Source organism: Rhinopithecus roxellana, chromosome 5, assembly GCF_007565055.1.
Source record: "Rhinopithecus roxellana isolate Shanxi Qingling chromosome 5, ASM756505v1, whole genome shotgun sequence".
In the NCBI taxonomy this organism is placed as follows: Eukaryota; Metazoa; Chordata; class Mammalia; order Primates; family Cercopithecidae; genus Rhinopithecus; species Rhinopithecus roxellana.
This window is the reverse complement of record NC_044553.1, coordinates 151148897-151165409: the sequence shown is the minus strand read 5'-3', so window position 1 is coordinate 151165409 and position 16513 is coordinate 151148897. Positions and strand designations below refer to the sequence as shown.

General features: G+C 54.8%; 1 protein-coding gene across 3 annotated transcripts in view; it reads right to left on the bottom strand.

Annotated features, from left to right (window-relative positions):
- The window catches only part of RIN3 (Ras and Rab interactor 3), a 186666-nt gene that overhangs the window by 25967 nt on the left and 144186 nt on the right, over positions 1–16513 (bottom strand). For all 3 annotated transcript variants that reach the window (XM_010384501.2, XM_030931174.1, XM_010384502.2), the window contains exons 6-7: positions 11037–12530; positions 4750–5058 (exon numbers count right to left, since the gene is read on the bottom strand). In XM_010384501.2, the coding sequence (XP_010382803.1) occupies positions 4750–5058; positions 11037–12530 (1803 nt within the window). The remainder of the gene's footprint in view (positions 1–4749; positions 5059–11036; positions 12531–16513) is intronic.

Genomic DNA, 16513 nt, shown 5'->3' with positions numbered 1-16513 from the left:
GGGAGTCACGGTGCCCCCAGTCCAGTGCTCACCCAGTGGTGGGAGGGAAACATTCTTTCTGTTCCTTGAGAAGAAACCCACTGACGTCTGGGGGAGACCCTGGCCTGACCTTCATGTCTCAGAGTCTCCCCGACTGAGCCTGGCTTCTGGATCTGCAGAGATTCCGGCCTCCCTCCCTCTTGCCTGCGGAGGATGGAAAATGGCAGGCACCTGGTTCTGCTCCATTCAACCACACGTGACACCAGCCGTGCCCTTTCCAGCAGCTGCCTTTCTTGCTCCTCCTCCCTCCTCAGAATTAGCCATTCCTTCCTCAAGTCCCTGCTCTCTGGTAAGTTTTTAGAAAGCAAGTTCATTGTTAGCAAATATCACGGTGTTTGATTCTCACCACAAGGACGATAACTATGTGAGGTGATGCCTATGTTAATTAGATAGATTTAGTCATTCCACAATGTATTGAAAGCATCATGTTGTACACAGTAAATACATACAATTTTATCTGTCAATTTAAAAAAGGCTGGATGTGGTGGCTCACACCTGTAATCTCAGCACTTTGGGAGGCCGAGGCAGGCAAATTGCTTGAGCTCAGGAGTTTGAGACCAGCCTGGGCAACATGGTGAAACCCCGTCTCTACAAAAAATACAAAAATTAGCTGGGTGTGGTGGCACATGCCTGTAGTCCCAGCTTACTCAGGAGGCTGAGGTGGGAGGATTGCCTGAGCCGGGGGGGTGGTGCCACTGTACTTAAGCCTGAGCAACAGAAAGAGACCCTGTTTAAAAAAAAGAATCATGGTGTTTGAATGTTGCTGCTCAGTCATGGGGTTTTAAACAGAATTCCAGGAAGCTAGGGGTTTCTGGATAAACTGGGACTCATCGAGAATGGAATTGCCCCTTCCAGCCCAAAGCTGTCGCCCTGATCATGTCTCAGGGTCTATAAAACCCTTGGCTCTGACTTTACCACCAAGCCCAGCAAATCCAGGGGCAACGATTTCCCTAATTAGAAATTCAGCACTGAAACCAATCAATAGCTATTGTGACTAAGTGCCAACTGCTGGGCAACATGCAAACTTCAGACTCCTCTAAGCCTCAAGACAGGCCTGCAAGGTGGTTGTGGCTGTGCCTGTTGAACATAAGAGGAAACTGTGACCTAAGTCATTTTAACACAGCCACAAGCTGAGAAGCAGCAGAGCCAGCAAGGAAGCCTGGACCTTGCTCTTCCATGATCCCCGCAGGGTCCCAGGGCCAGCCTGCCTGCTCTCCCCGAGGTTGTTCCCAGCAAAGGGTCCCCCGGGGCTCTGTCTCCTTTCTGCCTTGATCCAGTCTGACTGCTGCTTCCCTGCATCCCGTGTAGGACGCCTCTGAGCTTGCCTCCCTCTCCAACCCCTCCTGCTGCAGAGAGAGCCAGGACTGCCTCTCACCGAGAAGGCTTGAGAAGGCCCCACTCATTCTCGGACACCCTTTGCCAGGCCACGAGGGGGTCTTAACCCTCGGTCTCATGTTGCCTGGCAGGGCATACTTGATTCTTTCCCTGAGTCCCAGCCCTCTGGGGCTGACCAGGTCAAACTCGCCGAGAGCTCTGGGCTTTCCAGGCTGCCCACTGTCCCCCACCTACTTATTTGGGGATTTTCCTGGAGCTTACTCAGTTGCGGAGTTTACATCCTGGGCTTGTTCTCTGGGCCCCAGGCTGCACAAGACACCTGACCTCCCTCCGAGGCTAATGTCCACTCTATGAAAACAAACCCTTCACTACATCCTGCTTCTACTACAACCCTCTCTCTTCCCATCACATCTCCAATATCAGGATAAAGTCTTTTGTTTTTTTTTTTTTTGAGACGAAGTCTCGCTCTGCCGCCCAGGCTGGAGTGCTGTGGCCAGATCTCAGTTCACTGCAAGCTCCGCCTCCCGGGTTCATGCCATTCTCCTGCCTCAGCCTCCCGAGTAGCTGGGACTACAGGCGCCCGCCACCTCGCCCGGCTAATTTTTTTGTATTTTTTAGTAGAGACGGGGTTTCACCGTGTTAGCCAGGATGGTCTCGATCTCCTGACCTCGTGATCTGCCCATCTCGGCCTCCCAAAGTGCTGGGATTACAGGCTTGAGCCACCGCGCCCGGCCCAGGATAAAGTCTTAATACAGAGTTCACCCTGGCATGGTGTCTGCTTTTGGGGAACACGATTCTATTTGTGTGTGTGTGTGTGTGTGTGTGTGTGTGTGTGTGTGTGTGTGTGTGTGTGAGAGAGAGACGGAGTCTCGCTCTGTCACCCAGGCTGGAATACTGTGGCACGATCTCAGCTCACTGCAACCTCTGCCTCCCTGGTTCAAGTGTTTCTACTGCCTCAGCCTTCTAAGTAGCTGGGATTACAGGCATGTGCCAACACACCCGGCTAATTTTTGTATTTTTAGTAGAGGCGGGGTTTCACCATGTTGGCCAGGCTGGTCTTGAACTCCTGACCTCGTGATCCCCCCACCTCAGCCTCCCAAAGTGCTGGGATTACAGGCATAAGCCACTGCACCTGGTCTGGGGAGCACAATTCTAACACATGGTCGCAAGACACAAATCAGTTTACCACAAAAATGTGACTAACCCAGAATTGTGGCCTGTACAGATCTGAGAGGAAAGGTTTCTAGGGTGAGGGGATCTGGCACCACACCCCAATCACACCCCCACAACTGCTTCCTGTTGGTCTGTGGCCAAACTGGCCTGCCCTTCTCCAGGGGAGATGAAGAGAATCCCTCTCTTAACACAGCCACATTTGTTGAGCCTGCCAGGTGCTGTGCGTGGAGGCCACCATTTTACATACATTGTTTCTAATACTCACAAGTGACTGAGTATGGCTTCCGAACCATTAGGGGTCTTAGGGTCTTTTATTCTCTCTGTAAAGCAGCTTCCTCAGGTGAGGAAATCGGGCTCTAAAGAGTTAAGTAAATCATTCAAGGTTAAATAGGTAGTAAGTGACAGACCAGGAATTCGAACCCACGTCTGTGAGTCTACAGAGGTGGCTATCCATCCACTCTATTGCTATGGCAGCCGTATCCAGGTACACAGTTTGCTCACTGCACAAGGGTACCAGCTGAAGGGATGAATCCTGCCAGCTTTCTCTTCATTGAGCTGTGCCCCATCGTGCAGTGATGCCTGTTCTCGTCTGCCTGGAGGACTGCAGTCAAATGATTACAAATAGTCCCACTGATTCCTCTCCCACATCCACACCGTTTACAATATGTCTTTGTACTCTTTCCATCAAGAGGGGAAACGTTCCTCACTCCTTGAGTCTGGGATGGTCTCTTGTGCCTGAACAAGTCAATGAAAGGTGTCAGAGCAACATCATGCCAGTTCAGGGCCAGGCCTCAATGGGCCTTGCAGGCTTTGCTTGTTCTCTGGGGCCCCAGCTACTGCCATGGGTACATGCCTGTGCTAACATGCTGTAGGATGAGAAACTCGTGGCTCAGTCATCCCCATTCCAGACCAGCCAACAGCTCATCAACCACTCAGCACGTGAGCAAGGCCATCCCAGACCAGCCAACAGCTCATCAACCACTCAGCACATGAACAAGGCCATCCCAGACCAGCCAACAGCCAACCAACCACCCGGCATGTGGGCAAGTCCATCCCAGACCAGCCAACAGCCAACGAATTACCCAGCATATGGGCAAGGCCATCCCAGAGCAGCCAACAGCCAACCAACCACCCAGCATGTGGGCAAGTCCATCCCAGACCAGCCAACAGCCAACAAACTACCCAGCATATGGGCAAGGCCATCCCAGAGCAGCCAATAGCCAACCAACCAGCCAGCATGTGGGCAAGTCCATCCCAGACCAGCCAACAGCCAACGAACTACCCAGCATATGGCAAGGCCATCCCAGAGCAGCCAACAGCCAACCACCCACCCAGCATGTAGGCAGGGCCATCCCAGACTATCTGGCCTCCAACTGACCCACCTCTGACCACAGATCCATGAATAAGCCCACCCAAGCTCAGGCTCACCTGACCCAGATCAGAGAGTTGTCCATGCCCCATGGACTTAGGTGTCAAATCAATGCTAATTGCTTAAGGCACCTGTTAGGGGTTGACTTGTGTCCCCTCAAAATTTGTATGTTGAAGTCTTAACCCTCAGCACCTAGGACTCTGACCTTATTTGGAAACAGGGTTGTCGTAGCTGTAATTAGCTGAGATGAAGTCATACTGGAGTAGGGTGGGCCCCTAATCCAGTCTGACTGGCATTCTTACAAAAAGAGGAAATTGGGACACAGACATGCACACAGGAAGCACGCCATGTGAAGATCAGAGTTCTGTGGCCACAAGCCAAGGAACTACCAGAAGCTCGGAAGGAAAATAACCTTCCCTGGTGTCTTTAGTGGGAGTGCAGCCATGCCCACACCTTGATCTTGAACCTTCCAGCCTCCAAAACTGTGAGACAATAGATTTCTGCTGGCTAAGCCACTCAGCTTGTGGTATTGTTTCTGCAGCCCTAGCAAACTAACACAGTGCTTTTCCTAATTCACACAAAGTTAACTGTGGGCTGGCTTCCTCGCTTGCCTCCAAGGCAGCAGCCAATCATGGCTCTCCTCCCAGGCCCCAGGTGACTCCAAGAGGGCACAGGAGTTACACCCCACCCACACCCAGTTCCTCCCCAGGGGGGCTCTGAATCTGGAAAGTCTGGGGCCTTCCAAGGGCTCTGGAGTCCTTGTCAGAGTGGGGTCATGGACCCATACAAAGAGAGCTCCTCGCCTAGACCCCTCCCGGCTGCCCGCTGCTGACCTGGGTTGCCGAGGGCCATGGAGTCGTAGATGAGTTTGCAGGTCTTGAGCAGGATGGAGATCTTCTTCTCGGGTGAGTAGGCCTTGTGCATGCCGGCGAACTTCTGCAGGATCTTCTCCATCATGGGCACCTCCGGCACGCTGGTGGTCACGCCTAGGTCGGTGGTGGTGGTGGCCAGGATCACTAGCTGGTTCTCCTTGAGCTGCTGCAGCGAACCGTCCTTGCTGTGGATCTCATGCAGGCATGAGTTGATGGCTTCCTTCAGGGGCTTCAGGACACATTTGTACAAGGCGGACTCTACAATTGCTTCTGCAGGTAAACAAGAGAGCGAGGGTGAGGAAACCAGAAGCTGGGATCCTGCCACCTGGTTCTGTTGCCCAACAGCACAGCCATCCCCATCCCCTGGCCCCTGGAAGGACATTCACAGCTCCAGCACCTGCAAGGACACTCACAGCCCCAGCAGTTATACCCTGCAGTTCTGGCACATGAGAGAGCACAGTTTATTCAACAGAAAGCCACACTGGAAAGGCACTGGCACAGGAGCCAGTCATTGCATCCTGATGCTTTTCACAGGGCCTGGCAGAGAGCAAACTTTCACAGGGCTATGAGTACGTAACTTCAGAGGGCGATACTCACACTGGAGTTGTACAGTGTACAATAATTCCACCAGTAAATGATTGGTGGAATTATTCTTGATATCTCCCTTCCAATTCCCACACCCACTTGACTCTAGTCTCAAAAATACAGTATATCCAGAACCTTACTTTTTTATCACTTCCATGGCTACTACCTTGACCTGGGTTGGTCAGGCTACCACCATCATCTCTTGCTGGGGTTATGTCAGTCAGCTTTTGCCCTGGCCCTTATAGTCTCTTGTCAACACAGCAGCTGGTGCTATCCTGTTACGACATCTTTGATCATAACAGTCTTCTGTTTGGAAACCTCCAATGGCTCCCATCTCCCATGCAATCAAATCAAAGCCAGAGCCTCCTCATGGCCTATGAGGCCCTGCTGTGATCGGGCCCTGTAACGTCTCATTCACTGCTTTGCTTGCTTCCCATGCTCAGGCTGCTCTACCAACTGCCAGGCCTGCTCCTGCCCCAGGGCCTTTGTTCCTGCAGTTCCCTTTGTGTGGCGCAGTCGCCTCGCAGTCATCCACATGACCGGTTCCTTCACTGCTCGAATGCCGTCCTATCAGAGAGGCATTCCCAATCAGCTCTTAGAGCAGGAGTTGGTGCCCTGATCTTGTAGCTGCTCTGAGGCATATGTGCTCTGATCCCCACTCTGAGGACAGACCAACTTAGGCTCTCATCGGGTGGGTTGGGGGTTGAACAAGGACTTGAACTCATGTCTACTTGACACCAAGGGGATGCCCAGCTTTGGGTGACTGTAGGAACATATTCTTAGGAAGTTGTTTTGGCCCTCCTCTGTCTCCAGGGGATGGGTCTTGGTTACAGGCTCAGTAAGGGGAGGTCCCAAGCCCTGTTCTTGTAGGGAGACACCTGTGCTGCCCTAGCCCTGAGAGAGGAGGGAGGGACTCATGCTCCCATGGGGCTGGGTCTCAATAGAGGCCCGGATAGCCCTTCCCTGCCACGCAGGCCTGGGGGCTGGCCCATGGCCATCCTGGGTCCCTTGCTGCTGCCTTCCTCTTCCCCTTCAGCAGAACACAGGGCTGCCCTCAACTCCCTCACCCGGTTCCTGACCCTTCTTCCACGCCCACCTCCCCACCTCATTGGAGCCTCCACAGGTAGAGATTGGTGCAGATGGGAGTTGACCTGGGACCAGGGACTTGCACTTCCCCACTGTCCTGGGCTTCTGCATGACCTCGGCCATGTCCCTTCCCCTCCCACGGCCTGCTTCCTGAACTGCAAAATGAGAGGGCTGTGCCCACGCCCTCCCAGCCCCTTCACATCTGCAGGATCTCTTCCTGGCACCTCCTCTCCAGACTCGGGCCCTCAGCAGCCTCACATTAGGACTGTTTTGTATCCAATTGTTTCTTGTGACTTGTCTCCCTAATAAAACCAGAAGCACCCTAAGCATGGAGTTCTGTTGGCCTTTTTTTTTTTTCTTTTTTTTGAGACAGAGTCTCGTTCTGTTGTCTAGGCTAGAGTGTAGTGGTATGATCTTGGCTCACTGCAACCTCCACCTCCCAGGTTTCGAGCAATTCTCCTGCCTCAGTCTCCTGAGTAGCTGGGATTACAGGTGCCCACCACCACGCCTGGCTAATTTTTATATTTTTTGTAGAGATGGAGTTTCACCATGTTGGCCAGGCTGGTCTTGAACTCCTTACCTCAGGTGATCTGCCCTCCTTGGCCTCCCAAAGTGCTGGGATTACAGGTGTGAGCCACCATGCCCTGCCCTATCTGGCCTTTTTATGTGGTTTAAGTTCCTTCACCATCTGACTGGCCACACACATGGGCAGAGCTCGGAAGGAAGAGGTGGAGGCAGAGGACTCAGCTCATGGAAAGGGCTGGGCTGCCTGGGTCTGAAGCCCAGCTCTACTACCAGCTCTGTCCTCATGGCCAGGTCACTGGACCTCTCTGAGCTGTGGCTTCTTGGGCATGACAATGACCAAACCCATCTGGTCTGGTTTGCAGTCATGAAGCTGACATGTGCAGTGTCTGGAATGGCACCGTTGCTGTGGATGCTGACACTGTTCCCACCCGCTGGAGGGCCCTTCTCTCCGTCTCTGTAGCTCCAGCCCTCCTGTCCTTGGTGGCTCAGCTCAGCTGCCACCTCTCACTGCCTGGAAACCTCTCTGCCCCACACATTAGTGCCCACGGCAGGCTCTGGTGACACTCTGCCATATCACTTGCCAGGACAGACTCCAAGTCTAGCACCTCTTGGCATCTTGGTGCCCAAGGCAGATCTGCCCTTAACAGGACCCATGGTGTGTCTGCATCCTGCCAGCCAGCTGCCCTGAGGCTGGAGTCATTCCTGCTGTTTCCAGCAGAGGTCCAGCCTGTGCTCCACCTCCTTTGCTCTGCTGAAGGCCACCAGGTACTGGCCTTGCATGGCCGCAGTCTCCTGAGCTGTCCCCCTGTTTTGTCCCCTCTGCTCTGCCCTCCACACACACCCTTCAGGGGCTCCATCACCTCTGGGCCAAATCCTCAGGCTGACTTTCACTGCCTGTGTGAATGGCCCGTGATCCTCCAGCCTCATTCCCCACCTCTCGGCCTTCGTCCACGCTGTCATCCCTTTCCAGAAGAAAGTCCATCCACCACCCTTTCCACACCTTAGCATTCCTGACCCTTTGGGCCTCAGCTCTTACACTCCCCCAACTCTGGAAGGCAGGGCTGACCACAGCTTCCTCTGGGCCACTGGAGTTTTCCATGTCCTTCCATGTCCTTCCATGCCCTTCTATGCCCTCCTGGTCTGCACGGTGCTTGTGGCTCAGTCTCAGACCCAGATGATCTCATCCAGTCTCATGGCTCCTTTTGTGCTGACAGTTCCCAGACATCTCTCTTTAGCCCCAGAACTGCAGACTCAGCCCTCAATGGCCCGCTTGACCTCCCCACCTGGTGTCTAATAAGCATCTCCAGTGTCACATGTCCCAAACTGAACTCCTCGACTCCTCCCCAGTGCCTGCCCCAGGATGGACGCTGTGGCCTCCCAGGGACAAAATGCTTGCCCACATGTCCACATCCTACTTCCCCTCTCCCACTCCCACATCCAGCTTCCAGCCAGTCCTGTGGCTCCAGCTTCACAACAGACCCAGAGTCCAACCATGTCTCCCCCTCTGTGCTGCCTCCGTCCTGGTCCCAGCCACCTTCACTGCTCACCTCGGCTGTGACAGTAGCCTCACACTGAGTCTGAGTCTCCCTGCTCCCACTTGGCGTGACGGCCAGAGTGATGTGGTTCACGTGAGTGAGGTCACTCACCTTTGGATGTGAGGTCCATAGAGAGGCTCACAAGACCCTTGGGGTCCTGCCCCACAACAGCCTCCTGACCTCGCTTCCATCCACATGTGCTCACTTATGTGTCTCCTTACACTTTATACTTTATTCCTCTCTCTGTCTTTCTCTCTCTCTCTTTCTTCTTGAGACAGAGTCTCCCTCTGTTGCCCAGGCTGGAGTGCAGTGGCACGATCTTGGCTCATTGCAATCTCTGCCTCTTGGGTTCAAGCAATTCTCGTGCCTCAGCCACCTGAGTCACTGGAACTATAGGCACATGCCACCATGCCCAGCTAATTTTTCTATTTTTTTAACTTTGATTTTTTTGAGACAAAGTCTCGCTCTGTCGCCCAGGCTGGAGTGCAGTGGCACAATCTGGGCTCACTGCAACCTCTGCCTCCCAGGTTCAAGTGATTCTCCTGCCTCAGTCTCCTGAGTAGCTGGGATTACAGGTGCATGCCACCACACCGGGCTACTTTTTGTATTTTTAGTAGAGATGGGGTTTCACCATGTTGGCCAGGCTGGCCTCAAACTCCTGACCTTAGGTGATCCACCCGCCTTGGCCTCCCAGCGTGCTTGGATTATAGGCGTCAGCCACCACACCCGGCCCTACTCATCCTTCTTGCCTGTCACCCCTGCTAGACTGTAAGCTCCCCACAGGCAGAAACTGTTTGAGTGCTTTGTTCACCTCTGTCTCTATATCTGAGCCAGCACCTGATGTGGAGTCGGGTGCCCAATAACTCTTTGTCGACTGTCTGCTTACAGGGCCCTGTGTAGACACACACACAGCACTGGCCTCAGATCTCAATCCTATCACCCCTCACCGCACCTGAAATGCCATCATGAATCTTGTGGCCTTGAAAACCTATTCATTTTCAGGAGTCCGCTAGCAAAATCCAGTAGCCCTGGGAAAGGAACATCTAAAGCTCCTTTTCTAAGAAACATTCACTATGAATCTACTGTGTTCAGAGGCTCATGTGTCCCTTACCGTACCCAGCACTAACTCTTTCATTATTGGGTGGGGAAAGAGAGGCTTAGAGATACCAGCGGACGGTTGGGGCAGTAACTACCAACTAGCTCAGAAGCAGCTCAGTGTTTAGCAACCACTTTGGCCACAGCAGTGTGAACTGACAGAATGTATTTTTTTCTTTTCTTTCTTTTTTTTTTTAGACAGAGTTTTGCTCTTGTTGCCCAGGCTGGAGTGCAATGGCGCAAACTCAGCTCACTGCAACCTCTGCCTTCCAGATTCAAGCAATTCTCCTGCCTCAGCCTCCCAAGTAGCTGGGATTACAGGCATGTGCCACCACACCTAGCTAATTTTTGTATTTTTAGTAGAGATGGGGTTTCACCACGTTGGCCAAGCTGGTCTTGAACTCCCGACCTCAAGTGATCTACCCGCCTCAGCCTCCCAAAGTGCTGAGATTACAGGCGTGAGCCACCATGCCCAGCTGTTATTTTCTTTCTGAGATAGGGTATCACTCTGTCACCCAGACTGGAGTACAGCGGCGGGATGTTGGTTCTTTGCAGCCTTGGCATTCAGGGTTCAAGCAATCCTCCTGCCTCATGGGACTACAGGAGCACGCCTCCATGCCTGGCTAATTTTTGTATTTTTTGTAGAGACGGGGTTTTGCCATGTTGCCCAGGCTGGTCTCAAACTCCTGGGCTCAAGCAATCCTCCTGCCTTGGCCTCCCAGAGTGCTGGGATTATAGGCTTGAGCCAGTGCGCCAGGCCTTAATATTTTTAATATATATAGGTGTGTGGTTGTTCACAGCTACTTCTCACCATGAACCACAATCGGAAAAAGCTTTGATAATTACTGGATTCAAGGTTGGTGAGGGTAGGGAAGGCTGGGGGCTACTTTAGAAGGGGTGGTCAGAGGAGTGAGCTGTTTTGTGTTGGTTCCCTGAAAGCAGAGCCTGAAAGAGGGATCTGGGTGCATGTGATTTCACTGAGGAGACTCAGAAGACAGGGAGTGAGAGCAGTGGGAGGAGGCAGAGCAAGCTTGAGCAAGGATGAACTCTCAGCCTCAGCCAGATCTCGCCGGGCCCTGGAGCATAAACTGCATCACACAGTGGTCCTGCTTGAGGCCAAGGGGCCAGTCTTCATCTCCCCCATGGCAGGGAGTAATTGGCAGTGGGCCACTGATGATGGAAGAGAGGGTGCAGATAATATAGATCCTATATGGTCAAGGTTAATTCTCTAGGAAAGAGGGGAGCCGGGCACCATTAGCAGCCGACCTTGCAGCAGCTGGAGAAAGTTGCTGGTGCCCAGGAAGAGATGGGGGGTGGGCACCAACAGCGTCCACTGCATAGGCCTCTTTTGTCCTAAGGGGTTCCTGAGTCTGTGAGCCCCACCGCCCTCTCCTCCCTGCCACCTCCTCCCGGGGCACTGACCGAGCTCCTCCTCAGAGTGCAGGGTGGGGTCCACCAGGGCCTTGAGCTCGGTGCTCTGCAGCAGGTAGCTCTTGAGCTGGGTCATCATGGTGCGAATCTCCTGCAGCATCTCTGTGCTGGAGGTCTGGCGCGCCATCATCTCCAGGCTGTACACCTTATAGTCCTGCACCAGACTGCCAAAGTACGAGGCCTTGTCCTGCGCCAGCTCCACCACCTTCTTGTACAGCTTGCGGTTGTTGGAGAGGAAAGCGTGGAACATGCTGCTGAAACTGGCAAAGCTCAGCCGGTGCCGGGCCTTGCCCAGGATCATGGAGGGCTTCTTCTTCACGCTGGGGCTGCTGAACTGCTCCAGCTCCTCCTCCGTGCTGCTAGTGGAGTAGGAGTCCTGGTCGGTGGCCATGACAGACACCCCCAAGCTATCTGAGAGGGAGGCCAGGGAGCCCTTGAACTCTGGAGAGCTCTGGGAATGGGCAATGGCCTGGGCCTGAGGGTGCTGAGTCCCAGCCTGAGAAGCAGGGCTTTGGCCCTCTCTGGGTGGACCCGGCGTGGGTGTCTCCAAGGCCATCGCCTGTGTGCAGAGCTCAGCGTTCTCTAAGGGAGCTGGGAGGGTCGAGGCCAGTTGTCGAGAGATCCGTTTCTTCCTGGGGGGTGGGACTGGGGGTTGTTTGGCCTTCCTGGGCAGCTCCGGCATGCTGTCAGGATCGCTGGCTTTCGCCTCTGTGTTCTGGCCTTGCTCCGTGCTCCCCCAGGGCGTGTCCTCAGGACTGTCTGAGGTCCCTTGGGGAGGCAGGATGAGCTGGTCCCCCTCTGCTGCCATCCCCGGACTTTGGTCTTCTAAGGACACCCTCTCAGAAACGCGGCGTCTGGGAGGGGCAGTGGGAAGGTTCTTCTTCGCAGGCAGTGGCGGGGGGGAGGCCTGCTGCAAGGGACTGGAGGCTGCCCCTGGTTTCATCGCTTCCTCCCTGAGGGGGCCCAGGCCTGCAGTGGGGCATGGGAGTCTCTCACAGGCCGTTATGGGCGGCTGGCTCGGATGGTCTGGGGGACCTGGGGCATGGGGTGTGACGTGGGGGGCAGGCACTGGGGGAGAGGTGGGCAAAGGACAGGCAGGGGCAGGTGCAGAAGCAGGGAGCAGAGGGGGCTGGGCTGGGCTGGAGGGCTGCAGGGGCAGCACTGGGGGAGGAGGTGGTGGGCGGCGTGGGGCCCACCTGGAGGTGGGTGAGGTAGTATCAGACGTGGGTGGCAAGGGGTGTGCAGGGCAGCTTCCAAGAGGTGGCTGGTTGCTGGGCAGGGCGCTGCTGCAGTCCTCGATGAAAATAGGATTCACAAACCACAGGCGGTCATTTCCTACCGACATCTCGATTTCACAGGCACAGTTTGCGTCATGGGCTGTGGGCCTGAGGCTGGAGATTTGCGGGGATCCGGGGGCCCGGTCTCTTGGAGGCTCTGCTGGCTTCCCTCTTTCTTGTGGAGGATTCAGCGAGGAGTCCCAGAAACCTGTGGAAGCAAGAGAGGGGCAGGTGGTCAGTCTGTGCCAGGCACTAGGTGTTGCTGTGCTGGGCAGGGTCTGTGGGCGGGGTCCGCGGTGGGGTGGGGCAGGGCCGTGGGAGGGCTGTTCAAGGCATTCGCTTCACTACTCCGGGGTTGTTTTCCCCTCTCGGACGCTTTTAAACCTCTCCCACCACTTCCTGCCTCGAGAGGGGAAGCCCCACTCGGTCCTCCCCAGCAGTGTGGGGTGGGGCCAGGGACAATGTGACAGGTTCAGCTTCAGTTCTCTTCCTTGGTGTGACAGCCCACCTCGGTGGGCATTGATGACACAGGGTGTGGGGTGACAACACTGTGCTCTGGAGCCATGGGGAAGGCATGGTGAGGGCACAAGGGATGGAAGGCCTGGACCTCCTGTAGCCAACCGGCTGGGTGCTCTGGGGCAGGTGGTTTGACCTTCCTGGGCCTCAGTCTAGTCATCCCTAAAATGGGGTCACAATGGTGCACACATCATAGGTGTGCGAGGAGTAAGGAATACTGGGTCTGTTTTGGCCCCCATGGTTATTTTTTTATTTTTATTTTTTGAGACAGAGTCTCGCCCTCTCGCCCAGGCTGGAGTGCAGTGGCACGATCTTGGCTCACTGCCAGCTCCGTCTCCCAGGTTCACACCATTCTCCTGCCTCAGCCTCCCAAGTAGCTGGGACTACAGATGCCTGCCACCACGCCCGGCTAATTTTTTGTATTTTTAGTAGAGACGGGGTTTCACCTTGTCAGCCAGGATGGTCTCAATCTCCTGACCTGGTGATCTGCCCACCTCGGCCTCCCAAAGTGCTGGGATTACAGGCGTGAGCCACCAGGCCCGGCCTCCATGGTAATTATATGCGAGAAGGACACATCTATGGATTGTGGCCAGCGAGATCAGACCCGGCTGTCCAAGCGGGAGCAGCCACTCACCACAAAGTGATTCTGACTCAGGTCAATCTTGAGCTTAAAATAAGAAGCTGGTCCTCTGCCATAGTCAGGGGAAGCCAAGGCTCTTGCAGCGTGGAGCTGAGTTCCAGCGCATGCCTCTCTACTGACCCAGTCCCCAGGGGCTCAGCCATGGCTGTGGCTACCGAAGCAGGCTAGGGACAGGCATTCTTGATCTGTGTGGTCTACACTGTGGCAAGCATCTGACAGAGGCTCAGGACCCTCCAAAGAGCGCACAGGGATGCTACATCCTGAGAACAATTGCAGTCGGCGCACAGGCCACCCTGTGCTCACTCAAGCTTCCTCCTGGAGAGGAACATGGGTCCCAGGTCTTGTTCAGCCTGCTAGGTTTGGAGCTGGATAAAGGATTACCCAGGCAGCTGCTGAGTTCCTTGTGAATTGGTGCGGCCAGCCTTTCATCCAGGGCTCTTTACTCCTGGGAGGAATCCACTCTTAAGAAAACTATGGAAAATAACATCAAGGATAATCACAAGAGCAAACATTCATGGCGTTCTTGCCATGCATGAGCCCACGGGCTACTTGCTTTACCTGGGTTATCTTGCCGACCCCTGATCATAGGCCTTGCCCCCAGTTCACAGATGAGGGTAGGAGGCTCAGAAACATGAAAGCACTCTCTCTGGGTCACCGGGCTGGGGCGTGAGGCACTGGGATTTGACCACGTCGGGCTGGTTCTACAGCCTGTGTGTTTAGCCTCTGTGTTAGGCAGTCTTCCTTCATAGGAACTTGCGACACTTCCCAGATCGGTTGCTCTCCCGGCATCGGTGAGTAGCAGGGTGGCTTGCAGCCCAGAACTCAGGATGTGGCAACAGCACAACAGTCTCTTGATGTTGAAAGGAGACCTCACAAGATGGCCTGGAGCAGCCAACCGTGTGCTCGCTCTAAGAGGGGGGCACTATCAGGGATGTAGGCATTTGCCATCTTGCTGGCTGGAGTCACCAATGCAATCAGGGTAAGCAGGTGCCTTCCCAGGACAAAGGGACTGAAGAAACAGACCAGAAGTGAGCTGTGTGCATCCCTCTGAGGTGCACCCCCCAGCCCTGTCCTGGGCAGATACCCTGTGTCTGGCTGCCTGAATATCACAGCCAGTGGAGAGAGGCCAGCTGTCACCACACTAGCAAGCATGGCAATCTTTTCTGTGACTCTTTCCAATGTGCAAAGCTCTGTGCCCATCACAGTCACCGAGGACATGGTGTCCAGAGCGGCCTCTCCCAGGGCCTGGGTGAGCTGCTCTTTGTGACTGCCGGGGCCCCTTGCTTTCTTGGGCAGCTCATGGCTCCTCCTTGTATGCCTCACTCTCCCAGGCACCTTGCCTCGAGTCCATACATGTCCTGGCCCCTGGAGCGAGTGTTTGAAGCACTGTGCCCATGTCTACACAGGCCCAACAAAGTTGCCTCCTTGGGAGTCTTCCTAGCAAGGAGAAGCAGGCAGCCAGGCTGACCTCACGGTAACTGGGCAGCAGACCCACATGTGAGCTGAGACCCCCGGTGCCCACCTCCAGACTCTTCCTGTGGGCGAAGATGGCGTCATGAGGGTAGATAACATACAGAACTGCCCACTGATGCTGGGCCACCCCATCACTGCTCACCCAGATCATGGCTGTAGCCGCCCCCTCTGCTTCATTCTCCTCCTGTGGTCCTAGGCTGGGCATACAGCAGGCCCTTGGAGCCTCTTTGTTGAGAATCACGTCCAACCCTTTAGCCTGGCATTTGAGGCTGCAGAACCTGGCCCCTGAACATCCTCTCTGGCATCATCTCCCGAGTCTTGACTCCACTCTATCTGCCGTTCACTTCTTCCTCAACGTGCCACGCGCTGCCCCACCAGCAGGCCTTGGCTAATGCTATTCCCTCTGCGTGGAATTCTTTTCCCACCCTCTCCAGCTGGCAAACGCTGACTTGTCCTTCAAGGCTCAGGTCAAATGCGACCTGTCTGGTAGCGCCTCCCCGATGCGCTCAGGCCTTGCCCACCCCGCCTGTGTTCCTGCAGTGACCCTCACTGGGACTGTAATTCTGTGTTTTTGCCGGACTTTCCCACCAGACTCAGAGCTTCCAGAAGGCAGTCAAATGCTTCAGCTATCTGAGTATTCCCAGCACCTGAGATAGTGCTTGGCCCAGAGTGGGGGCCCAGTGTCCGCCCCTTGGCACCCATGAGTGGATTAGCTTAGCCGGAGCGGAGAGTCAGGCCTCTGAGGAAGGGGACACAGGCAAGGTTAGCTTCAATGGCAAGATGGGGACAACCTGAACCACGGGAGGATGTGTAAAGACAAGACAGTGAGAGGAGGAGGGCAGGAAGGAGGGCAGAGGAGCCCCATAAGCGGATGGGCCACCAGCCGGGCAGCCTCCCACGGGACAGGATGGGTCCATTAGGCACAGAACACAAGAGTACATTTCCCATTGCTCAGGTGTGGATTTTGGCAGGAACAGAGCAGATATGGATTCAGGCAAATAGGCTTCTCGGCCTGGGTACCTGGAGTGGGGGAAGCCAGGAGCTAAAGGGCTGCATCCTAGGGTCTTGGGGCCTCTTAGGGAACCACAGTGGCATGACAGGGCTTTATGGTCCAAAAAAAAAAAAAAAAAAAAAAAAAAAAAAAAAAAAAAAAAAAAAAAAGGAAGTGGGTAACTTTCTCTGCAGCCTGCAGAACACCAAGGCCAGGGGAGAAACGGAACCCTATGTCATGCAATCCTAGTGGTCTGGTCGGCAAAGCTGTGGGGTCCAATCCCCAGGGGCGCCATACCAAGCCTTGGCTCTGCTGCGGCAGTTCCCCTAAAGAAGGGCCCATCCTTGTCCTGGCCTCAGACTGAGGCCATGATTTTGCTGGCCCCGAGGCCTGTTGAGCGTTGGCTGGGGACACCTCTTGCCAGATGCCCACTCTTTCTATCCTCAGAGAACCTGGGCCACGTCACAGGCTGGGCTGCAGGTCCTGAGGGCAACTTCAGACTCTACCCTGGGGAGCTTGGGGCTAGCGGCAGGACAGGAAGGGGAGGAGTAAAGGCAGCAAAGTGCCACAG